Source organism: Pteropus alecto, unplaced genomic scaffold (assembly GCF_000325575.1).
Source record: "Pteropus alecto unplaced genomic scaffold, ASM32557v1 scaffold177, whole genome shotgun sequence".
Taxonomy (NCBI): Eukaryota; Metazoa; Chordata; class Mammalia; order Chiroptera; family Pteropodidae; genus Pteropus; species Pteropus alecto.
Window position 1 is genome coordinate 2236879 of NW_006442207.1, and position 26768 is coordinate 2263646.

Here is a 26768-nt window from a genome sequence, read left to right on the forward strand (position 1 = left end):
TAGCTTTCCATTTTTAGGCTGTTTGTCGGGTAAATGATAGTCCATATCGCAGAATCTTAAAAACAAAGTTTGGATGATTTTTCTAAATGCACACTGCATTTTTAATCCTTTTCATCTTGGAACAACTTTAGGTTATACGGCAGTAAGTTGGGGAGCACGGCTGGCCGCCCACTGTCATCACTGGCCTTAGAAAGATCATCGAGTAGCCCTGACTTAAGGATTAGACTGAAGTTTCCCAGCCCGTCATTTCTTAACATGGATGATTACTAGTTTCTTTCATCTCTTTTACAGATAATACCTTACATATAAATACATACATTTTATATCTATCGTTTTCTATAACAAATTTAGACAACGAGAGAAAATAGGAACAGCGCTTATCACTTTAAGAAATTTAAATTAAAATGCTACCCTCCGTTTGGTGACCCTGATCTTCAGGTGAAGTAAAGGTGAATAGGCCATGCTCTGTGTTGAAAGGGCTGATCTGGTTGAGGTAATAAATCACCTCTTTGGTTAGTTTAGCTGTTAGCTTGGTTGTCCATTCTCGCCCTGGTTTCACTCATTTCACTGAAATTTGCTTCACAGTTCCAGGCCATACTCTCATATGATCCCCCACACTTCTGTGCGTGTTCACGTGCGTGCACGTACACGTGCAAAGGTTGCGTGAACACCCAGTCGCGTTTCTCGTGCCTTTAAAATGAATTTTCCTTGCTGATTCTCATGCCGCATTGTTCTAAGTGTCGGGAGAGGCAGCAGCAACCACACGGTCCTGGACAAACTGGACACCGTTCTCCCAACTAAGAGTAACACCACCCAGTCCTCCTGCCCGCGCGCACTCTGAGAGAATCCAGCCCTGAGCCCAGTTTGTCACCGCTTCACGAGGAAGGCCCCAGCTCTACCATAAGGCCAGGAAGGTTCCCTGTTAGTACCCTTCGAAAGGAGAGGTCCTTTTGAATTACATACCTCAGAAATCTAAACTTAGCCAACTTTCCACAGGTCGGTATATAGCAATTTACATAATTTTGGGGGAAAGCACATGATAACTTTTAACAGAGAATCTAAATCCTCCAAGCAGGTGGGCATTGTTACAGCTGTAGGAATGTGTCTGAGTAAGCTGATTTCTGTTACTCCTCCACTGTACCCCTAATACTGGCTTACTGTTGAGGTATTCAGTCAATGTGTATGTTGTATTGCACTTAATCACCTGTTAGTATAAATAATTGGGCATTTCATTACCTTAAGACCATTCATTGATGGTTTATTAATTTATAATCATTTTTGTTCTAAAAAGGATCAAAGGAGACCCACGAGGATATAATTAATATAAGAAAAACTTAAATTTAGAAAGAGGAGGAACTCGGGGAAGAGGGGATTAAGGGTAGGAAAGTAAGAGGAGGCTGTTTGGCCATTACAGAAAACAGGAAAGCTCTCATACTTGTGTGTGAAGTTGGCTAAAAAAAAAAAAAAAAAAAAAAGTGCTTTCTAGCACAGGTGTGTAATATCAGTTTGGAAGATGTACACCTATTGCTGGCACAGCGCGCGTTTAGTCTAAAAGATTTTTGTTTTCAGAGATGTTCTGAGTTGTGAAGTTTGTGGAGTTGGCAACAGAAATACTGGGCTCTTTCGCTAGGTCGTGATCCCCTCCCCACCTGAAAAAATCGGACAGGAGAGCTGGTATGCAAGCAAAATCTCCATGGAAGTGTGAAGGCTTAAGACAGAGTTCACAGGCATCACTTCAGGCAGAAATATTGTATATGCATTTCACCAAATAGTGAAATTAAATGAAGCAAAAGAGCACGGGAGTTAGTGAAGTCTTAGAGCAAAATGAACATGAAGACATATTTCAGATCTACGGGTCCTATACCGCCGACGTGTGGCTGTCAGCGGCGGTGTGCCAGCCCTGTCCAAAGGTGCTCACGTTCCCGCCGATTCCTCCTCCATGACTTCTGTGGGGAAGATGGGCTCTGGGTGCTCCGTGGCCGCAGGCACCTCTGCCTCTTCGTCCTCCTCATTCAAGTTACAGAATGTGTGTTCTTCGTTGAAACCTATTAAAACACAACAGTCACGTTTACTGTATAATACAACTGTGCCCATTGTGATGTTATTTGTTACGTGATTTAAAGAAGATCATCCTCAGAACTGTCCAGAGGCACCTCAGAAAGGATTCTAGAACCATTTAAAACTGGGCCTGTTTTGCTTATCCATTAACTGTGCAATACACTTGTTTTTTTTTTTTTTCCAGTTTGCATTGTATCCTTATACAACCTTCTGGAACAGTGGAATTTGGGCAGTGGCTTAGCAGAAAAGGATAAGAGGAAGAGGAGAAATTAGAGGAAAGGCCGGCACTCTGCCTGAATACAAAACCTTGCCAACTAACTATTCCAAATAAACCAACGACTGCAAACTTAGACTGTTCCAGCCAGGTCCGTGTGGGCAGTGATGGGTTTTATTGACTGAGCTTTGGCCATGATTTCCTACTCAGGCTCTCAGGGGAGAGATCTGTTCTTCCAGTTTTTGGTCCCCTTAACATTTTATTGACCACTGCCAGTGTCAGAGAGATTCTCATTAATCTGTGAATCCATTCCCGAATGCTGGGGATGGTGGTGGGGCCTGCACTGTCACCAGGGAGGGCTGGGTTTCTATCACTAGTCCTCTTTGATGCCCTGAAGCAGCTGTTTCCCATGTGGTGAAGTCTGGCTGGAAATGTGACAGGTCATTTGAGGAACCTAAGCCTTCCACAAGTCAGTATGACATAAAAAAGAAAATCAGGCCATACGTAGGAACAATATGATTTTACCTATTTGAAGAAACAAGCCTTGTGTTTTACACTAAATGACACAAACTAACATTTGACTGCTTTCAAGGTCATTACATATGTTAAACATTACAAATTTATAATCACAATTTCTACTGGTTTCTTTTCTTTTTTAATGCATATACTGAGTCGTGAAGTAGGACTGCTTTCTTTCATATCCAATCATTGGTATGCTCCACAGTACATTCATAATACACCTATCTCATTTAATAGATTTTATTAATAGCATCCAAGGAAATTTTTTATTTTGTCAACATTACTTAAATAATACTGTTTTTCATTATATTCATTTTTTCTATCTTAAAATATAAAATAGTTTTTTCACGAAGACAATAACTGTTGATCTCTTTAAATGTCTCTGCCTGCTATTGTACCTACTTTTGGCCATCACCATCAGTAATATAAAAAGTAAAAATGTATATTTGTTTCTCTCCAGTTAGCCAGTACACATTGCATCCATGCACATTGACAAAGATTTAATGTCATAAGTGATTGGTGCATTTCTGAGACCGTAGCCTTCCCAGAGAACAACATTGAAATGACCATGCCGCCTGCTTAAGTAAAACAAACTGTTTCCAAGAACCATGAGGAAAACGTGTCTTTAACTTCCATGGGTGGTGCAGAGAAACTTTAACTGTAATTTGGACCAGAACAAAAGGTAGGGTTGGAGATTCCAATCAATTAATTCTATTGAAAAGCATCACGCAGCCTATTCATCAAGAAGAACAGGGAGAGTTTTAAACATTCAGGTAAATAGATAATCCATTAAGAAAACAATATACATTGTGGCAAATGCCATCTTGGTTTTGTCAGCACTTATTTATAGTCTTTGGATTCCCCTGCCCTCCCGCCGAGGGATTTCTATCCCCCCTCTTCCAATCTTTGTTCTCTTATTCATGGCTGAGTGAAAACAAAGCGGGAAAGCTGCACATACCCAGTGTTCCCTTCTGGACAAGTTCTTCCTCTATAGTGAGAAGGCGGTTGTACTTAGTCACCCTTTCGCCTCGAGAAAGACCTCCCAACTTGATAAACCGGACGCCGAGTCCAACGGCCTTAAAGAGGGGGAAAAACAACTTATTTTAAATGGAGGAGTCGCATTTTGTTCAAAAGACACTGTCGCTGTGTACTGTTTTGGTGTTTCTCGTATAACTTAGTTTTTTCCTTTACCTAAGTAGAGTGGACCTGCTTACAAGCCGAGGGTGTCGAAAGGTGAAGTGGCAGTGTGACTGCCTCAGACTCGAGGAGGCATGCAAGCATGCCGATTTTATCTGAGCACATTCTGGCCTTTCTCACTTCATCCGAGGCAGGGAGATTGCAAGTGCACACCCCAGTCCTTTAAGTGGGCTGACCGTTCTTCCCAGGACTTCGATTTTTCTTCTTTTTAAAAGTTCAAAGATTAGCTCTTTGCAAAAGGGAGCTAGCTGTCTGGGAGGAAGCAAGTCCATTTCATAAAAGGTTACATGACTTTCTCTGCCAAAAAATGCATTTCTCTGAAATACCAGTTTGTGATAAAAGCAGTATTTTGGCAATTCTGCAAGTGACCGGCCTTCGAAACTTACCAAGTCAACAAGGCTGTCATCAGAGGACTCTCCTTCGGTGCTTCCAAAGATGGCCACGTGCTTCCTACCTGCAAGCGGGGGATTCTTTTTAGTTTTGGATGGTACAGAAACGATGAGCACATATGTGAGCTGCGGGGTCAAAATTTGAAATTTTCCAGAGATTTAACTTTTCCGTGAAGAGTCAATTATTGGGCCACCTAAGAATTCTAGCCCACACATTTGCATTTTTATTACCTTGGTTTTATCTGTTTACCCCTTTCCAGTAGCTAAGATGCTAAATACTAAGTGAATGCCATATTTCACCAAATTTAAGATACCATAAATTATAAGATGCATCATTATTACCATTAAAGAGGAAAAATACTCAAATTAGATTGACATATTTCTAAGACCATAGCTGTAAGACATTCAGTTTCATTTGTGTTCAATATAGAAAAATGCATCTTTAAGTCAGTATATGATTAAGTGCAAGGGCATCATATGTGGAGTTGATATGCCTAAATAATGGATTTCACAATCCATCATGTAGAATTTTATTCAAAGGAATCTGTCATCCTGAATATTTATTAGAAGAGCAGTGATGATGGTATTTAATCATTTGAGGATCTCAAAGCCCTTGAAATTTGCCAGTCTACAAAGAGTGCAAGCCAAAGTTCTTCCTATAGTGATAATTTTTGTTTTAAAGGCAAGAGCTACAGCAACAATCTGAAGTGGGCCCCAGACTGGGTAGGTTGCAGGCACAGTGACTATAGGCATTTCACTCCATCCTCTGGCACCAGCCCAGGCCCCTGGCTGCCAGTCTTACTCTAAGTCCTGCTCAAGGTCTGCCTAGCTTCTGAGAGCCATTCATGATATTTGTGTTTCAGGCACTGTGCTTAAGTGAACAAGACGTGCATGAACTCATGGGAGTTTACAGTCTAATGGAGGGATACCTGGCATTAAATAATTGTACAGTTGTGGCCAGTCCTACAAAGAGAAAATATAGGATGCTATGAGAAAGGTTCAGAGCAACCAGTTAGGGGTGGAGGAAGTCAGTGAAAGCATAAATATCCGAAGAAGTTTCATTTAAGGCAAGAAGACGTGAAAGATCCGGAGTAGTCAGCCAAGTAAGTAGTATGGGGCAAAGCATTCAGGGCCGAAGGAACAGCATATTGAAAGACCTCAAGGTGGTAAACAGTTTGAAGCTTTTGAGGGGAAAAAAGGAGCCAGTGTGAGCAGTGGGATCGCTGTCATGTCATGTGGGGCTGGTAGGGCAGGGGCCGTAGCCACACCTTTGTGGCAGCCTCACTAAAGGGGATGACCTCTGGACTGGGGCTGATATTAGAACATTGTGAAGTGACTCAGGAGGCTGCATTTAGTTTTCTAGCACCTCATCCCTCATAGATGGTTGAAGTTTTTTCTTCCCAGAGTTAGTCCATGCTTTTTATTAATTGCCATATTGAGTATTTTGGGCTTCTTGTATAACCAAGTTAAGTTCATTATGAATCTTTTAGATCTCTACTTTTACTCACTGTCGATGAGATTGGTTACTTCCACCAAGTCAGACATCATAGTTTGATTTGTATGTTTTATGATGAGCCCACTGGATTTGGGGATGCCGATGTTTCCATTTTCTATAAGTTTAGAGATGCTTTTGGATGCACTTCCTGCAATTATGTAACACCTGGAACCAAGAGCATTATAGATGCTGTCCCACTGTTCAGAGTCCTGGGTAAATATTTAAGAATTGATCATTACAATATATTGAACAGTTACAAAACAACAGGAATCATATAGCACATAATCAAAGTTATACACCTTTCTGAGATACACAACACACTTTTCTTTTGTATCTGAAGCTGAATGATGCCTGTACCGTAGCCATACAAATTAACAAGCTTCTTGGAACAGAATCTTAAAATGATTAAATTTGAGCTTAAAGCTCTAGTGAATAAAATGTTCACACACATTACGTGCTATTCTCCACATTGATTCTGAAGTTCTTCAAACCCAGGCTTTCCCCACCCACTGTAATATCCATAATGCTGCTAAAGACTGGCTGGTTAGAAGATTTTACCATTATTTTTGGTAAACAAACAACTGAAAGAAATGAGCTCTAGGCCCTCATTCTCAACACTATTGTTTTTTTCTTTTTCTTTTTCTTTTTTTTTTTGGTGAGACCACCAGAGGAAATGAAATGCTTACTATTAAAGACATGACAACATTCAAAGTCTTCTCAGCCAATGTAAGGAACTTCAGACTGTCTCATCAGAATAGACCGCATAGGTGCTTCTTATCACACTCACAATGGCGTGATCAGAGCCTCAGGACAAGCGTCCTCGGAAAGCAGGCCGGGGAGATTACAGAACTGAGCTCAGGGTGTGTCTTCCCCCAAAGCAGGGGCAGAGCAGAGGCTGTGAGCAGAGAGCTGGGACGGAGACGCTGGGGCCCCCGATGAGACCTAGCAGACTTTTCGTCCCCCAAATTTAAATCGAGTTATCACAAAGTGGGTATCTGTTCAGTATCTCTAATGGCTCTCAGAATCATAAAATCAAGGATTCCAGTTTTGGTGATTAAGCGGTTAGGAGGAGAGACGGTCTCATGTGGCACACAAACGTCCCTTGAGATCGGCATTAGTCTGAACAGATCAAAAAAACTCAATATCTCAAACCTTTTAAAAATATGGCTCTGTTACTTTTACGCATATGTAGTAACTGGATTTAGGTTAAAAAAAACATTTGGCCTAGTTGAAGTCCTGTTTCCATGAACACTTGAAAATGATATATGATTAACCTATTGAAGCACCAGCTAGCCCAGGGGGCTCGGCTCCCATCAGTTAGGTGGCCTGTACATATACCGGGAATAGCTTGCTTCATTCCGTAGACAGGCACACTCCTACGGAATTGTTTCCACTATTCATTTGCTTAGTAAGTGCCTTTTCTCATAAATGCTGAAATAAAGCAACTCGGACCCAGTCCAAATTACAACCCATTTCGAATGACAGATCCTAGAGAATGAGCTTTTATTCTGTTTTACTATAAAATTCAAGGTGAATCCCGTTACCTCTTTCCTGAAAGGATCGATTAAGGCAATAATCGAGGGGAACTTGTTGATCAGATCCACATACAGGTCAACCATGTCAGCTGCAGTTTTGTATGTTCCCATCGTCACCTCATACTTTCCTTTAGTCTGATAAGTGCAAGGAAGATATTAAAGGATAAAGGATGAATTCCTCAAATGGTAAAGATGTGATCGAGACTCATTTTCATTCATTTCATTTAAAAAAACTGTAAACAGATTCTTTTCAGGCCACGTTCACTTTAGAAATCTGTGCATTTCACTTTTAATATCTGTTAACTATCAACCTAGGGACATCAGGTCACCACGGCCCTTAATACCCCACTGAGCTCTCCCCCACTGACTCTGGATGACGACTCTTGCACAAAAATTGAGTATAGAGTAGAAGGGGGATAATTTCTTTTCTAGGTTTATGGCATGGCACCAGAAACCTGCCTGCTTGGGTAGATGGGCAATAACAAATTCATAAAACAAACACTAGCCATGCAAACCTGCCCATTCACTAGAACCTACCATCTCTCAACTCTCAGTGAATAGCTTGTTTCCTCTGCTGTGACTATTTTAAATCTGAAAGCAAGGCTAGGCGGTTGAGATACTAACAACCAATGTAAAATGTAAAGTGAATTATGTGAAGGCACGTTGTTCTCAGGTAGTACATAAGTTCTGGTAGTAACTACATGGTCTTGAAAGTGTGACCCCATTCAAGTGAAGTCTGGCAAGGCCCCAGGTGATTAAGTATACAAGTAAACAGGGCTACAGGACCTGGGGTAGTCTCTTTGCAAAACAGAGCACCTTTACTTCTGAGTCTGTGTTCAGAGATGACACCCGGGATATTGGGGTACTCAGGAGAGAGGGGGAAGGGAACAGATTGGCTGTTTGGTTTGCTAATGACTTCCTGCTGCTGCTGCTAATTGAATGGATTCCACTGGATTTAAGCAGGTTCTTAAAAAATCCATACCTTTTTCACATTAAATAGCATCAAGAACTTTTAGTTTCTATACTGCAAAGCTTTAAAATCTTATCTTGTCAGTAAGGAAATGCTAATGACTTTGAACTAACATTGTTAAGAATTATCTGATATCAAGCTAATATATTTTACTGAATATAAGCAATAAATACCATTTCTAGCTAGCACTAGCAGTCAGTATAGTCATAGTACTTGGTATACATTGCTGATGAAAACATGCAATTATTTTTCTTAATGGTATGCCTAGGAACCAATCATTATGTGAAGAATAGGAAATTACATTAAACATTCCTTTATGTGCTTAGTTTCTTTAGAAAAGTAAAAGAACTTTTAGAAACCTGCTGAAACTTAGGGTTCTAAGATACTGTTCGAATTTTCCTTTGAAGTTAAAAGTTAGGATCATAAATCAAAGTGGAATCGTATCTGGTCATGCCCTTTGAATCTGACATTGATTACCTAGTCACCATAAATGCATGTCAATTTGCTGGCATTTTTAAAACTCAGAGTCAGCACTTACGTATTTGAAAATGGGAAGTATGTGTAAGCCTACAAGACAGACAACTTCTAATAGCTTTCCTAATGTAAACAATTTCCCACATTTAAAGGTTAAATGCTGATGCATTACCCTGAGGAAGTAAGGGCTACAACATTTTTTTTAATGAACTTTTTTCCGTTCCCTTCCTTAAATAACTTCCTCCAGGTGGTGTGGTCCCCAGCTGAAGTTTCATCTGCTAAAGCTCTGTCTCCCTGACCCAGGCTGTGGATAACACTGTGATGGGCTTAATTGGATAGAAACATATTCTCCATAAACTTCAACAACATTGAAATATTTTTATTTAAAAAGTGAGTCACAGCAAAAACTCTAGGAACCGCGTGTCTAGAAGGTTTATCTAGTCACAGTTACAACTGATTTACTTTTCCTGCTCACCAAATTCAGCATTTACCAACCAAATGATTGTACTTAGCAGAACATACCAGTTTGTTAAGTTTTTGATAGCTATCATGATTGCAATGTAAGCAACCCATTTTAGTCATTTCTGTTACAGAATTTCTATATGTAATTGTTATGACATTTTCTGTTAATTTTTAAAATTATGCATATCATATTCTCTGGTCATTAGCTAACTTGGCTTTCTCAACTCCATTTATATATGTTTTTATTTTATTTTCAAAAAGAATTATTTTAATAGTGCAATAAGAAAACAAAATATATATAAGAATTGAAAAGTAATAAAACTCATTATTCATAACTTACGTAATAAGCAAAGAAATTCAAAAATAACCTTAATAAACTATTAGACTTATTAAGTAAAATTAGTAGAGTCAATAGATATAAACACTACATTTCTACAGACTAGCCCCCAAAAGAACAACTTTAATGATACTATTATTAACAATAGCATCAAAAACACCATCAACTCTATTTATACTTGGACTCCCAAAAAGTTATTACCAAAAAAAGAAAACAATGGATCTGTTTGGAAAATATACAGATAAGCTCGTCTTCTGAGTTCTAATCTAAAAATAATGAGACCTCAACAAAAAACAGAAACTTACATAGTCCATCAGCTCATGTGCAGCACAGTTGATAGCTAAATGCAGATTTGTTCCCAACTCTAGCCCCAGGTTTGCACAGATGCCTTGTATTAGGAGCAGTGGCTGCTCTATGGTGTCATAAGTAATGGTTAAACAGCCGAGATGGGTCATCTTGCCAGTGATCAGCTGCTGCAAGATTCAAAGGAAAATAATGCGTGTAAATGTAGTGCATTATGGTTCTTGGATCTTCCTGTGTTAGGCACAGTTTATAACCAGACACAGCTCTCCAAAAATGTACTCTTCTGATCCTCGATTAACCTTGCCTTTAGGTCCCACTCGTTTCTGCGTGATCTTTGTGCATATGATTGCCCTGCAGTATCTGGGAGTAATTTTCTTACTTGCCAAGGTTTTCAAGTTTGACCTGGGAACACACTTCTCTCCCCTCACTGTGCTGTGTTATTTCTTTATTGGCTCTGCCATTACACATGGGCTAACCTGAGCCACCACCACCAAGCTGGTGAATCTCCGTCCCTCCCTGTCAACGTCTGTCCTGCCTGTCCCTAACCCTGTCTTCTTCCTCCAAACCTGCTCTTTCCTGTGCTCCATTTTCCTTTTAGTAGAAATAACTGTGAAAACTTAGAAATGCAATTCTACTTCAGGAAAGGTTTTATCTTTAAAAGGGGTGAAGATTTCAGCTGAAAGTATGTAGCACTGAGGATGAATTCCAGTGGAAGACGATTTGCTGACCCAAATGACCTCAGGGAAAGGCAGCCATATGCTTCTTTTACAAGGGCAGCCTTGATGTACCTTTGTCATAAATTGCCACTATGCAATTATAAGTTGAAGCAATATCAGTAATTCTAAGGGCTTAAGGAGTGTGTACCATATTCAAGAGCAAACATGAACCTAGGTATAAATATCCCATTTTTACTGGTGATAGTACTAGTTAATTATAAGAACCATCCAACGTTTTTAATGTCAATGACAGGAACCTTCTATTTGGCAAAGGAATAGTTGGGGAAATTTTTATGTATCGATTGAGGGGTTTCATTACAGACTCTTCTAAACTATAAAAGCATTGCTTATTTGGTGCTTACTAAATGCCAAGCTAGTCTAAACACTTTACATAGTAAAGAAAATACATTTACTCCTTAGATGTCAACCCCACAAAGTAGGTACTATTATTATTTCCATTACACAGAGAGTTAAGTAGCTTGGAACAGATTTTAATCCAGGCAGTTAGTTCGTATGGCTGCCTCTCTAGAATCTATCATCTAACCTGTTTCTAATGGGGGAAAAAAAAGGAGTAGGGCTGATCACAGGAAGAGCTAAGTTTCTCAGAACACCTAAGACAACCTGCTGGGACAAAGGGACCAACACTGAGATGTGGTTACTTGTTCACCATCCCCTACCTCTCCTACAAGGTCTAATGTCAGAGTGTTATGCTCATTCCAACAGATCCCACAGCTGTCGAGTATTTTACTTATATTTCTCTTTCCCAATTTTGAAGAGGAACTTAATTTTTTATCTTTACCAAGTCCTTTCCTTTCTTTACTAGCCCCTCTTGCCGATGACTTTAACAGCTATCAGGGTAGTGACTGCAGGCTTAATAGAACAAATATTGCACATGTGAGCAACCTTCATCCATTTGCATTAGGCATATAATAGATGTACCTATCAGAGAGTGCCCACAATCACAAAAACGACCCGCTGATCAAACTCAGCTGGTCTCCCAGGGCTCTGGCAGCCAGCATGGACAATTTTCACAAGAACTGCGTGTCTGACTCCTGGCAGAATCTGAGCTCTGGCAATGGTTCATCAGAAATGGTGCCTCAGTGACTTTTCTGTGCCTCTTCTCTCTCTCTTTGGTAGTAGTAAAATTAAAATCTATCCTTTATGCCTTTCAGCTAGTTAAAGAGACTCAGTTTGCAGAGCTTCATATGTCATTCTATTACTCATAAATGAGATTTCAGTTGGTCAGACAACTGCTGGCAGAGATGGCCCAGCAGCCTGTGGCCAGAAAGACGGGGACAGAATGCTATTTCAGCTCTCAGATTGCCCGGTTTGGTGCCCTCAAAATAGAATCATCGTGGATTTTCCACTTGTGTTAGTTAGCTCTGGTCCTGGAAAAAAAAATGACTATTGGAGAGGCAAAGGAGCAGGGAACATATAAATGAACTGTGTTATACAGAAGTGTGATAAACAAATACATATACTTACTTGACCTCTTTTGCTTCCATTATGCCCTTTCTTGGGTTCTGCTTTTGGAGGAGGGGGCTGTGGGACAGAAGATGAGAGAGAGAGCACTTGGGATTTGCAGACATGTCTATGGCAGCAAAACTCAGATTTTCTGGCCTGTCCATGGCTCTGGGGCCCAGTCACACTGTCACACACACACACACACACCAGCCACTCCCCACTTTTATAAACCCTAAACTGCTTCTCAAATTCAGGCACGTGTTCCTTTTAGTTCATCCTTAGATTCTTGCTCCAATCATATACATAGGACATGTATATACATATTCATGCATTTCTACTCATAAAATAAAGTGTCATTCACTCCTACAAAGTTCCCTCCTTGCCCTTAAGGAATACAGCACTGTGGGGTTTGTTTTCATCTGCCCAGCATATCAGTTTGAATCTTCTCAGGGTACAGACACCTGCAGGGTGGATTTGACGTTGGGAAAAAGACACGGGTCTTTAAATCTGGTGACTCGAGTGTATGTAAAGTCATTTGAGATTAAAAGTAAAGATATTTCCCAAAGAGGCGTTCCCACAATTTGGAGGTATAGATAAGGATGCATTTTTATGGCTAGCATTTTCTGGCTCTGTAAGCTGGGGCATGTTTGTCAAGTGGGCATGGTTCACACTCAAGTATGTGCAAATACAGTTATCCTGCTCTTTTCACTGTGGAGTCAGCTGAACTTTTTATTCCCTGGTAAAAATAACACAGGGACAAATCTCCATGCCAGGCTGGAGAGAGACAGTGGTGAACAGACAGACAGGGCACGGTCTCAGGGGTCTGCAGTCTGGTGAGTCAGTGCAATGAGATGCAGGTTACAGCCAGAGAAGCTGGGGTGCGATGGGGAGTGCAGGGCAAGGGAACTTCAGGGAAGGGGGCTCTGCAGAAGCTGAGACTGGGGGATTTGTGGGGGCACCGAATACTCCGGGTGAGAAGGGCAAGTGTAGCTCTGTGCAGGGATGTGGCCTTCCCGGGGGAGCCTGAGAACCAAAAGCAATAGCCTTCAGGCAGGGTTTTCCAGCCCTGGCACTCCTGATTTTGGGGGCTAGATAACCCTTTGCTGCAGGAGCTGCCTTGTACACTGCTGGATGGTTAGCAGCGTCCCTGACTGCCGCTAACCAGGTGCCAATAGGGCCCCTCCCTCCCAGCTGGGACAACCCAAGATGTCTCTAGGCATTGTCAAATGTCCCTTGGCAAAATCATCCCCTGTTGAGAACCACTGCCTTACAAGAACAGATTAATACATTTTACTACGTCAAAATTTAAAAAGAAAAAAATCCCTGTGGCTCTATAAAATACAGTTAAAAGGCAGGCAGCGTGATTGAGGAAAATATGTATGACATATAGAAAGGATTGACGCCTTTATTATACAGTATAAAGAATTCCTAGATGTCAGTAAAAGATGAACACTCAATAAAAAGGGCAAAGAAAGCAATTTGCAGAGTGATTTGTACAGAATTTGTATATTATTTTAACCACAAAACACATTATATATTTGTGTGTCTGTCTGTCTATGTGTATGTATACAAAAGAAAGTCTGAAAGGCCACACACTAAGTTTTAATGGTGCTAACCTCTAGGAAAGGGACTGGGGCTGAGGGTGGTAGTCTGTAGGGCTGGGGATTTGGGGGTGATGGTGACTAGCTCTACCAGGATTTGAATTTTCAGAAGAACATTCATGAGCTGCTTGTATAATCAAATAAAAAAAAAATCAATAAAACATTCGAAAGTCAGGATGATTGCAGAAAGCTTGAATATCCTGAATTTCCTAATATTCTAAGCTGGATTTCCTCCCCTGCTGTGACAGCCACCACTATGTATTGCTTACTGATGTGCCAGCTTCTGCTCTGATCACATTGCTTATATTCAACTTGTTTACTCCTCACAATCTCCCCATCTCATACCCACTTTATAGATGAGGAGCGTGAGGCAGAGAGGTTATATAATTGGTCCAAGGTCGCACAACTGGTAAGGGGCAAAGCAGAGTGCAAGGTCAGGGTTAAGTTGTCCACGTCTGAGTCTCTTTTAGGCTGGTATCCATAAAAAAGTTGGCTTCCTGAACAGTACCACAGACACTGTCTCCAGGCTGATTAAAGTCATTCTGATCACTGTAGGGCTTGGGCCCCAGCCACGCCTCCCCGGTCACCATAGGGAGGGGCTGGTGCTTCCTGATGAGTAGCTTAAAAGCCTCACACTAAGCGAATGTGGGATCCTGGACTGGATCCTGGAAAAGGAAAGGGTATTAGTGGAAAAACCAGTGACTTTTGAATAAAGTCTGGAGTTTATCGGTAATGTACCATTTTTGTTTTCTTAGTTTTGACAAATGTACCAAGGTAACACGTCATGTTAACCCTGGGGGAAACTGGGCCGTGGGGAGGGGGGTATTCGGGAACTCTATACCATCTCTACAAGTTTTCTGTAAATGCAGTATTATTCCAAAATAAAGGGGTGTGTGTGTGTGTATGTGTGTACAAGCACCACAGACAAGGATTGGGTCCTCCTTCTGGTGTCAGCCTTGCCACATCACTGTGCACTGCCCTCCACCCCTTAGAATACGGAGGGGCAATCGGTGACTCATACAACTACCTGTCACCCCAACTCTGTGACTTCCCCCTCAAGGGTTGCTTGGCCAAGGGCATTGTTTGCCTAACACCTGAATTCTAAGCGGACACAAGAGTCTTTGCTTTAACCACTACACCAAACTGCCTCTCACATCCTAGGGGCCGAATCCTTCCTTTCTTTGGAAATCCTAAGGAATGATCTTAGCACAGAGCCCACTGCCTCAGAAATCAAAATGAGATTGTTAAGTACCATGAGAAACTGGATCCATAGGCAGTGAGGAATGTATAAGCTTGGCTCATATGGGAAACACATTTTCCATTTCAATAACAACACTATTGACTTGATTCCATAAAGAACAGTAATTTGGGTATTAGAAGGTGTATAAGCGGCAGTCATTAGAAACCACAGATTCTCTTTACGTACCAGTTCAATTGTTTTGTTAATTTGTTTCTGAATTTCCATAAGCATCTCCACACCCTGTAAGAAGAATAAACATGATCTTCCACAACTGCAGTCTAGAAATTTTAAATATAAAAACTTGCACCACACATGGCTATTTCTAACTCAGAGTATCCCTAGGGTCCCTGACATAGCACCCTGGTTAGTGGATGATCTGCTCTACAAGATCAGAAGAGTAAAAGTGCCTCGCCAGCCTCAGTTTTTAGCTGGCTGAACATGAATGAGAGGCTCTTCTTCTTCAGTACCCTCTCTTCACTATTCAGAGCCGACTGGCTTACTTGGTTGGATCAAGTTAACGTCATTGTTTTTCACAGTCTCTTGATGGACCTTCTTGCAGTACATGTACATGTACACAGGTCACAAAGGGGTTCTGCCTGATAATGTTTGAATTAGTATAAATTCACTGTCACTTAAAAAGTAGAAAAGTGTATTTTGACGATGCTGGGGTCTGTATACGAAGAGGAATAGTGGCATGCCAAATGCACTGGTACCCACATGGCACAGCAGATCTTAACTACAGGAAAGATGCTGGCACCAGAATCTGAGCATGATCTGACAGATGGCGAGCCAGATATAAATTCTAGTCTTCCACAACTGATAAATTGTGAAGTAATGATTATTCTCTTCAAAAAAGAATTCTTTATCACACATCTTGAGATTTAAAAAAAGAATGATTTTTACTAGCTTAGATCAAATATCACTCAGAGTATTACCAGAGGGGATAGAGCTTCCTATACTTTTTCTGAAAACATCCTCTGTAGAACACGAACATTTAGTTCTCCCTAATGTCTAACTGGTAGCCTATTTCATGAGGATTTAATGAGCATCTTGACTCATTCGGGACACTGAAGAATAATAGAGACACTAGCACATCGCTAAGTGATAAAGATGCAACTTAGGATTCCTTCATTCTGCATTCCGTAAACATGCACTAAACCTCTCTTATATGCCAGGCAATCTGCGACCTGCCATCTGCCATCTCTAGGCCCTGGAGTTCTGACTTAACAGAATGGGCTGCCATAGTACATAGACTAGTCAATAAATATATCTCAACTCTCCCCCCACAACACACACACACACAAATACACAACCTTCCAACACTACCAAGGAGAACAAAGTTACTCACACATGGCTTCTCTGTGAGTCATAAGCATAAGTCAGTGCTGTAATGAACCGGAGATCTAAGGTGGTCTAAATATGTTCCCTTTTATTCGAGATCTTGCTTTCTTCCCATTTCCCTGATTTCCTAAAATCTTTTTTCTCATTTTATATTCGGTTCCTTCTCTTGGTGTCATAGCCATAGGGACCTACACTAAAAACTCATTGACAATGGAGTATATTTTTTAGAAAAAATAGTTTGAGATAACATAAGGTACTTGTTTAGCTGTTAATCCAGGATGGGGTATACAAATCACTTCTTTCATTAAATTCAGCTTCCCAGGCGATGACTTCCCACAGCTGACCAGAGACACCATCAGCAAAGGGATAGTTAGCTTCATTGGCTGTTCCTGAAACAGGGGAAAATCATGGTTCATTTCTATGGAGATACTCATGAGTCCTTGTAATGGAATACAATGGCTACTAACCTGCTGGTGCTTCAGTAATGCAATGTTGAAATACAGAGGATTATTGTCCAGCATGGCATTGGTTTTGGCAACAGCTAGTGACACAGCCCCTATGGCCATGCTGCCACAGAGTACAGGTTCCGCTGGTTCTGGAGGTATAATAGGTTTCTCTGTAAGAGCATCCTTCATGCCTGGAGGGAAAAAATATTGATAAAAGATTATTTTCTAGGAAGTTTGACTACAATAAAACTATATTTTTTAATGCTCTACTCAGGGCTATGAAGGCCCAGAATAAAGAAAGTTTCAACACCGAGGCTGGAACGAACATATCCTCCCCCTCAACCCCCAAGAAGTTTTCACTTTGATTCCACTTACTGTCTAATGCTCAAACAATCCTTAGACATGGATTTTTCCTAAGACATTGTAGACCATTCAATAGTAACTCCTTCAATCATCACGTGGGGCGAATTTTGTTCCCCACATTCACATATAGGTAAAGTAGGGCTTAGAGAGGTTAAAAGACCTGCCCAATATCTATCAGAAAATGAATAAAGAGAGGATTTGGATTGTCTCTGAGCTCCAAATCCTTTGTTTTCCTATATTCCCAACTCGACGTTAAGCATCTCTTCATGCATATATCTAACTTCTTACTTTCTCACTGACCTCCAACCAATGCCTTTTGCTTTTAGAGATGACTTCCAGACCCAACCATCTACCTAAAGTCCTTCTTCATCTTTCATTTTCACATGTTCTCAGCCACCCAGTCTGATCAGGTACCACAGAGTCTGTCATAAATCTCTAGTGTCCCTCCTGTCCTCTCCTTCCCCACAGCTGCTGACCTGGGTCAGGTAGGTCAGATAAGTGGAATAAGACATAAGCACCTGGAACATAGTAAATGTTTAGCACATTACTGTCCCCTCCTACTTCTTTCCTTCTCTTATGTTCCAAGTTCTGTCGGTGAAAAGCAACTGCCAAATGAACATCCATGGGTGGTCTCTACCTATAATTTGGCAGTGGCCATCCCCACCCTCCCAAGATGTTGATCTGATATAATACTTTTGTCTTGGGCAATGCTGCTCTCCATTCTAGGCCTCAACATCTGAATCTAGGAAATAAGAGAATTTGTCTCCACAGTGGGTCCCTTTCTGGTTCCAGTGCTTTATTATTCAATGGAACCAACTTTAATTGGGCATTTAGTTTGCGCCCGGCATTGTACTAGGCACTGGCGGTGCTAAATTGAACAAGGCATGATGCATGCCCTCAAGGAGCACACAAAACACTGTTACAATACTAGCAGCAGCTCCAGAATTAATATACTGGAGAGGCTGAGGTTAGCAGTCTGTTGGGAGGGATGGAGCAAAGGGCTATGATAATGTTGATTATTTGCTTTAAAATAGCAAAGTTTTCAGAGGAAAATTTTTATTAATATGTTACATAGGACTGAGAAAATGTTGGCTGTCCATACTGAAGGATATCATTAATCTTTAATATGTGGACTGGCTTCTTGATGAATTTTGAAATTTTCCCCTTTGGGTAGTCTATTCCCATAGACATATGAAGACTCATTGTTTAAACAAAGATTTCAGAACCTACACATCTAAATACTGCAGCCCTCTCTGAGTATTCCTTTTGGTGAGTTAAGATGTATTTCAATGATACCATCATTTCTCAAAGTGCTTTTTTAGCATTGAATTTGGAGCCAAGATAGGGTCATAGGGTTGTGTAATGGGGTCACTCTCTCCTTGTTTTATCATGCTTTCACAGTTTCATTCTCTCTGGCTCTCTGTCTCTCTTGTCTCTCTCACACACACACACACACACACACACACACACACACACACAACAATGAAGGGTGGGATGGGGTATAACCCTGACCACCCAGCACAGAAGCTTCAAGCCAGGAAGTGGCGTGGGAGATGGATGGTATCTGGTGGGGCTCTACCCCAGGTCTACAGCATAGAGACTTTAACTCAGAGAGGTAGTCCAAACTTCAGCCTTGTCTCCTCATGCATTTGCTACTACAGGTTCTGCAAGACTCTAAGCCACAGACCTTGCTTTTGTCCTTTTTTTTTGGCTGGAGGTGGAGGAGGAGGAGGTGGAGGTGGTGGTGGTGTTAGGAGTGAAGGTGCAGGCACTACTGAGTCTTGCAGGCTCTTTTCCAATTCTTTTCTCTCCTTATCTTCTTGTACTTTATTTTCAAAGAATGTCCTTAATGGTAAGAAAATATAGCTTTATCATGGCATATTTAGAAATATCACTTGTAATTTTGGTCATGTTTTAGTGCTGACCCTAACCTAATATGTTTCAATAATTAATTCTGCTTTTTAGCTACTTAATAACATACCAGTTTCAATTCCCAAGGCCCAAAATAGTGATGCTGTTATGAAACTGTGTTTGAGAACTAACATTAATTTTGGCCTGGAAATAAATGTTTAAAGATTTCAGGTGTTCATTTTTAATAAATTATTTGAGCTCTTTTTAAATTTTCAAGTAAAAATTGAAGATATGATTTGATTAAGGACTATTGGAATTTTCTTTTTCAATAAATGACCATCAGTAGAAGAAATAAGAATAGACAAGTGAAATATATAGCACTATGTGCAGGGCTGTTTTTTGGGGGGTGGGAGGAGCTTAAAATGAATAGTTAAAAAAACTTTGGGAAAATCTCACATAGGTACATGCACATAAAATTTCAGTCCCCAGAATAAAAAGAGGCAAAAAGCTGCCACAGACAGAAAACAGGCCAACGAAGAACAAAGACGTGGGAATCAGATTTGCATTAGACTTATTAATAATCCAGATGCCAGTGAGGCAGTGCCTTAAGAGTACTGACAGAAATTGATTTTAAATGAGAATTCTATACTCAGCTAAACTGTCAACCATGAGAGCAAAGTGCTGACATTTTCACACATGTAAGAACTCAGAAACCTTACATCTCATATACCCTTTCTCATCATACTTTTAAAGGCAAATCAAGAAAGAGGAAGAAATGGAATGCAGGCACTAGGAGAATAATGAAGGGAGGTCTTAAAGACATCTCTGCAGTAGGCCTAGAGAGGAAGGAGTTCAGATGGGAAGATTGGAGAGGGAAACCTACAGAGAAAAGGAATGTATAGAATAGAAAGTATGACTGAGAGTGCGGGGGGAAAATACTAAGGATATAATATCAGATAAGGCACATAGAGAAAAAGGAATAAGTGAACTAGCATTCAGAAACCAAAAACTATTCAAAAAGTTGTTTTTTGTTTTTTGTTTTTTACAAAAGTCATAGTCTAACTCTGAAGCAAACTAAAATGTGATTCTATATACAATTAAGCAAGTGATGAAGCTTAGAGAAAGAGAATCCAGTTGATTTTCATTTGGCCAAGCGGGCTACGGCATTGGCACGGCACAAAAGAAAAAGCAATGCTAACTTATACTTCGTTGGGCACCGAACAACGCTCACTTAGCCCCAATAAACGTGTCCTTGGTTTTCACAGTGTAGAGTCAACTTATGGGTAAATCATGGAACACTTGATTGTGTCTGGCAGACAGAAAATAAGCATCACCTATTGTGACTGTATAAAAGGATATGAGACACTCAAGGGGGGCATTTGAGGTGGTGGGGAGAAGGAAGGGACATCATCTTGATTCTTAATTCTTTTCCTAAGAAACTTTTTACTGAATCCCAAGAAAGCTCTATGCATGAAAAGAGGCAGGAAGTCCTTAGGTAGACAAGAGGCAGAAAGTCCTTATGTAGACTTACATAGTAAAATTTTAATAACAGGGTGTTCAGAAGGAAAACAATATTTTATGCTAAATTTTGCTGCTTTAGCATATGCCTCTTAAGTGACTGACTATATCCTATAGATATGACAGACTTGTTTTACTGGCAGGTGAAATGGAAAGAAAACATATATATTATACTGGACACTTACATTGCAAAGTGGCTTTACCTGAGCACCTGATCCACCTTAGCCTGGTTGGAGGGCGCTATGCCCTGAAGCTCCTGGGTGATGGTTTCATTGACCCACTGCACAGCAGTGCTGACAGCATCGGACCTTTCTACTTCTTCTGCTTCAGCTAACTCAGGTACAGCATTCTCACGGACTTCGAAGTGAGTTGCGATCACCACAGAACATATGTTCTGAAAATGATATAAGCATGTTCTACATTTTCTCTACCTCTTGCAGGAAATAGGAAATTGTATCTGGCTTTTAATGTGCATATTTTATCACCAATTTCAAAGGGAAAATGAGAATATATAATTTTCCTTGAGGTATTTTTATTGAAACACTGTGGAACTCAAACTTCAAGGAACATTTAAAATTATTACCTTGTTAAAATCCCCTTAGAAAAATCTTACATTGAACTTCATTTTTATCACTACATTTTTATCTCCAATAAATAGCTAAAAGGATACAAACAGATTTAATCATAATTATTTTCCTCCCAGAGACTATGGCAACATTATTTCTAACAACAAATATGGAGCAATTACAATGAATTATTAAAGTATAAAAATGAATTTTTTAATGTAGATCAGTCTATAACCTATAAGTCTGTGTAAATTTATGTATAAATATATGAATCTGTAAACCCATTTGTGATTTTGGAACTCATCACATTAATAATGTCAAGATTTTAAAACTATTTTTGCCCCATTTCCTTTCTCCATCTTGGATCATCTTCAAGTTAGCATGTCATGCCAGTACCATATTGCACAGAAATATAATAAAGTAATCATGGTTGACTGTATGATTCATGATTTATGTATGTCTACCTACAAATAGCATGTGTGTGTATTTCACAAACACCGAATTTCAAAACATTAATTTTCCACAGTTTAGACAATAAATGCCACGGGGCCAGGAGACAGTGAAGAATGCATGTAAGCTGCCTCATACCTTGGGAAAATTTTGAATGGTGCAGAATATTTCCACTTGTAGGGTGGGAAGCCCCAGTCCATCTAGCACATTCTTCCCCACCACTTTGCATATGGTGGGAGGCTTTGCAAGTTTAGAAAAGCAGTTTGCCTTCAACACAGAAAAAACAAAATCAGAATACCACATTTATCTTTAAAAGGTCGCCCACATTTTCTCTAGTTGCTACTAACTCCCACCCTGAGTGTCCTCCTTATGCAAGGATTAGTCCTGCAGCTCTGTGGGAGCGCCCCACCCTCGTACACTGAGATTTGGGTTTCACCTGATGCTGAGTCTCCGGTACATGGGCCAATTTGTTGTCTTCTGAACTCTCGGTAGAAACTCACACATGTTTCTCATTTCTTAATTTAAAGGTCCCGTGTCACTTTTTAGCTGGCCTTAACCTATCCTTCTGTCCAAGATACCGAAGTCAATTGGTCTCTAGAACACCGTGATGCATTCAAACTTAAGAAATCTAAGTGGGCCAGTTCCTCTCAGCAAGACATCTGATATTTTAATGGTGAAGACTTATGCAGAGGCTGCATTGCACTGACCATCAGTTCATGCAGAGAGTTGTATCAAAGAGGATTGCTGGAACCTTAGTAACAGCAGTTTCATTGATGTGGAAAAGCAGAAGCCATCTGGAAGTGATCCAAGAAAGAGAGAGAAGAAAGAGAATGAAGCTGAGGTAGAGAGCCCACTCGAGGAGCCTGGGTAAAAAGATTTAAAGTGGCGTTTCTATGCACAGGAGCGCAGAGAGACGGCGGAAGGGAAGTGAAGGCACGCCCTCCTTGCGCCAGGTGGTGGTACTGGGCTCTTGATTTAGCAGACCAGGCCTCTGATCTCCCAGTTCAAAATCCAGTGACCTCGACCTACATAATAGGTCATCTAACACCCATAAGCAACGTGCCAGCACCAAGGTGGCGCCCCAGCAGAACTGAAGCAGAAGCCAGCGGCCCCCTTCACTGAGAACCCGCTCCTCCCTGGGAGCGCACTCTTTTATTTCTTTTATATTTTCATCTCCCAGATTCCATTGGGCCACAGCCTTCCTTAGTGTGGCCCGTCTCCTTCTAATTATACTTTTAATAAATCCTACTTTTTCTTAAATAAATAAATAAATAAATAAATAAATAATAAAGCAAAAGCCAACTTTCAAGCTCTCCGTGCATTTAAGGATGATGATTTGTATGTTAGCAAGTAAATACCTCTATGAATTTAGATAGAATCGTGAGACAAAAATATTATCTAGCTTATATTTTGTGTTTTATAGTGAATTCAATTCAACAAGCAATGAGTACCTACAGTGTTCCACATATTGTGTAACGAAGGGAAGGGAATTAACATTTTTTAAGTGCTTGATGTGTATCTTGAAAGAGTGACTCTGTCTTATTTATCACTGTATCACATACCACAGTGCCTGGCATACTTAGGATTCCACAAATTAAATCTTGTGTAAATTAATACATGTCAGACACATCCCTAGGCACTTTTGTATACGCTGTCAGTAAATTCTCAAAACAACTCTATAAGGTAAGTTGTATCAATTCCATTTTACAGAACTTAGCAAACTGAGTTCTAGGGACATTGTCCAAAATAACTAGCCAATGTTTTGTCTACTGCTTTGTAAGAGACCAGCTCAAAACTTAGTGACTTAAACCATTTGCTCACGATTCTGCAATCTGGGCTGGGCTCAACTCAGCAATTCTTTGGCTGGGGGCTCCTCTGCATCGTCAGTCATCTGGAGGCTTGACTGGGTCCAAGGTACCCAAGATGGTTTCACTCATAGGTCCAGCGTCTCTGCCAGGATGGCTGGAACATCTAGGGGCTGGCTGGGCAGCTGTCTTTCTCACAGAATATCCTGGAGGTCTCTCATCTTCCAAAGCCTCTCTCTATACGCTCTCTCTCCCTCCAGCAGGGTAATTGGATGTCCTTGCAGGCAGCATGATGACTAGATTCCAAGAGGGAGTGTTCCATGAGTACAAGCCTCGATATGCCAGCACTTACCAAGCCCCTGTTTGCATCATGCTTGCCAACATGCTATTGATAAAAACAAGTCACAGCGCCAAGTCCCTAGTCAGTGTGGGAGGAACTTAATAAGTCCATTCATACTGGTGGTGAGGTTCACAGGGGACCATCGCAGTCTACTACAGCTACTGAAGTGGCAGGGCTAAGTACCAAACCTAGATCTGCCTGATTCCCAGTCCCAAACTCTTTCAATTGTAAGTCTAATGATGAAAGAATAAAGAGTATTGCCATTGTCCACAAGGATCTAAATTCCTCTAATATGTAAGAAAAGCATAGAAGAAATGGCATTTGAGCCAAGCATTGGAGGAGGTGCTGTATTTCAACAGACAGGCAACGGGGAGAAGTCCAGTGCAGATACTTAGGGTAGAGAGACGAGGATAAGCAAAGGGGAAGGAAGTGGGAAACCTTAGGCTCCAGGGAATAGTACCTGGGCCTGTGAGGAGGAGCAGGGGAGGGAGGGGGAGTGTTACCAGGGGTAGGGGCGAGCACTATGAGTCACACAGGGGAAGGTGTTTGATTTTACTCAGCAGGCAACCAGCAGCTACCAGAAGTTTCTAAGCAAAAGAATTATGGTCAGATTTAGAATCTGCAACATTGTTCTAGCAGCCCTATGTGGGATGGATTCAACAGAAGGAGAGACCAGGTGAGAATAAAGATGGCCACGACTAGGGCAGTGACTAAGAAAACGAAAAGGAGGTTGTCTTTTTGCGAATCCAAGTCCCAAATATCCTTCAAGGTCCAAGCCAAAACTTTCCCAGATGCTATGGCCCACGGGGATCTTCCCCACCCCTGAACCTTTACTAAACATATAGTGATTTGTCTCTCAGTCTAGATAAGATAACATATGATCTTATCTATTACTCCAGTTGTTTTATAGATCAGTGGGGTTTTGTCCCTACCAGGGTATAAGCTCCGAGAGCTGTACAAACCAAAGTCCTGGCTGCCTATTAGACTGGGAAGATCACTACATTGGGAAACCAGGGTTCAAGTTTCCAGTCTTAGCTTTTCCACTAAGTAGTTATGAGACAAGGGCTTGGTGTCTTTGTAAAATGAGGAAGTCAGGTCAGATAACATTCAAGAATTCCTCTAGCAAGGGGTAGTAGAGAGTGGAATTCCGAGTCACATTCACTCATTCATCCAACAAATACTTTTGGAGTGTCCATTATGTACCATGGACTCTGCTAGGTACTAGGGACAGAGATCTGGTTTGATTTCTCACTGTTGTTCACTGTGTCCCTTGGGAATTTAAATTCATTGGGACACAATTTCTTTATTTGTAAAACAGGAATCATAATTTGGAAAGAGAGAGGAATTCCGAGTCACATTCACTCATTCATCCAACAAATACTTTTGGAGTGTCCATTATGTACCATGGACTCTGCTAGGTACTAGGGACAGAGATCTGGTTTGATTTCTCACTGTTGTTCACTGTGTCCCTTGGGAATTTAAATTCATTGGGACACAATTTCTTTATTTGTAAAACAGGAATCATAATTTTACCTTACAGTGGTCCTAAGGACTAAATGAAATAACTTAAAGCACATAGCACAAGGAGCTCAGTAAACATCTTCTCCCACCTCCAACTTTGATGTATAGGCTATGACTGAGAAAAGTAAACATGCATGGAACATTCTCTACATCATCTGTCTCAACAAGATGGTTTTGAACCCTATAAACAGTGAACCCTATAAATCGCGATTCTTTATAGCACTTACATACTTTGCTTGGTGTTGTCATATTGCCTTACAATCCTGCAAATTCCTACCAGTCCCATCCAAACTGCTTTCCATAAGGCAGGCGTTGGTCAGTACTTATGGAAGTGATAAAATTCTTGCCTTTGCTTCAACGGCTGGTTGTTTAAGGCTAAGGTTTGTGCCAGAAATCTCACTGGGCACAGGGACTAGGAAGGTGCTAGGAAAAGGCCTCTGTTCTCCATGGGAGCTCACGATACGTGCAGGAAATGCTATAGGATGTTGAAGGATGATTAGTCCTGGGCCGAAGTGGGCAAGGCTTTGATCTGAATTTGAAGTTTTCGGTAGGAGGTGGTCAGGTGGGGCCGGGCATACAGGCTTGATTTGAATGAAACTTGGAAGCAATGGGAGAGGGCTGGGCATGCGGCCCCGGGGGAGGCTGATGCCAAGTAGTAGCGAATGCCAAGGGGTTCATCCTCATCCCCAGGTCAACAGGAGGACGCTGAAGGTTGGTAAGGGGTTACCTACGCAGTATTAAGGTCTGTGTTTAAAAGGACAACTGGCAGCAGGGGCAGGTCCGCCCAGAGATAGGGAGGAAGCCTGCCAGTTCCTGAGCTGTCGTCGTAGTTACAAATATGCCTAGAGTCCACTTTCCCCTAGCTGCTTCCTGTCCACCACTTTCTCTCTCGAAATTCCTTGGCCCCTGGATTCCCCTTTGATGCTTCTCTTCAAGACCGTCTCCCCGTACGACCACCAAGCCGGACCCCCGCAGCAAATGCGCGCGTGCGCAACCCTGCGGCGCAGGCGCATGGCATTGCCGCAGCGCGGGGCGGGGGGAGAGGGGCTGGAGGGAAGAGGGTGCTGGTCCCAGGTCCCTACCAGGTGCCCGTAGACGTCGGCAGGCTGGAGGTAGAAGGTGGAGTTGAGCAGCTCTTCCAGCCTGCGCGGAACGTCGTTCTCCCGGTAGTACTCCAGAGCCTGCTGCTTCAGCTTCTGCAGCTCCTTAGTGGTCCCACAGCCGCTGCCGCCGCCTTCTTCCCCCATGGTAGGAGATTTAAGGTTACAGCGGGGGTTAGTCTGGGGGCCTGCGAGCGTCCTCCCCGTCGCTAGGCAACACAACGAGATTCAAACCCCAGATCTCGCGAGGCTTCCAGCCCCGGCTTTCTCCTGCGGCTGGAGCTGCAAATGGCTCCTCCGAGCGCCCCCTCCTCCCCGCCCGAGGGAACGGGCTCCTCCACTAGAGCTCCCCCGGCATCGCTTTTTACCACTTTCCCCGACGTTTTCCAGATGGGAAAATAGTTAACGATCTCAGGTAGCGCTTTTTGCAGAAGCGTAGGAGCGGTAGACCCGGCTTCCGGCTGGGTCTGGAGCCTGGGCTGGCGCGCCGGTT

General features: G+C 41.6%; 1 protein-coding gene across 2 annotated transcripts; it reads right to left on the bottom strand.

Annotated features, from left to right (window-relative positions):
• Nucleotides 1–1237: 1237 nt before the first annotated feature.
• Nucleotides 1238–26479, bottom strand: ENO4 (enolase 4). 2 transcript variants are annotated; one of them, XM_006920935.3, is made up of 14 exons: nt 26258–26479; nt 21648–21776; nt 20697–20887; nt 18812–18969; nt 16783–16952; nt 16573–16704; nt 15161–15214; nt 12155–12211; nt 9956–10123; nt 7417–7542; nt 5886–6081; nt 4375–4442; nt 3750–3867; nt 1238–2045 (listed from the first exon to the last, which is right to left on the bottom strand). In XM_006920935.3, the coding sequence occupies exons 1-14, from the start codon at nt 26420–26422 to the stop codon at nt 1915–1917; spliced, it is 1863 nt and encodes a 620-aa protein (XP_006920997.1). In that variant the 5' UTR covers nt 26423–26479; the 3' UTR covers nt 1238–1914. The 2 variants fall into 2 exon arrangements, with proteins under 2 accessions (XP_006920997.1, XP_015451808.1); XM_015596322.2 differs by lacking the exon at nt 9956–10123.
• Nucleotides 26480–26768: the final 289 nt, after the last annotated feature.

Bases quoted from the DNA above. Each gene is read 5' to 3' on its own strand.
- ENO4 (XM_006920935.3), bottom strand. From the start codon at position 26,422: ATGGGGGAAGAAGGCGGCGGCAGCGGCTGTGGGACCACTAAGGAGCTG. The intron at 16,705-16,782 runs GTTAGTAGCCAT...CCCCTGTTTCAG, and splicing joins CATTACTGAAGCACCAGCAG to GAACAGCCAATGAAGCTAAC. The intron at 7,543-9,955 runs GTAAGTTTCTGT...TGCACTTATCAG, and splicing joins CACATGAGCTGATGGACTAT to ACTAAAGGAAAGTATGAGGT.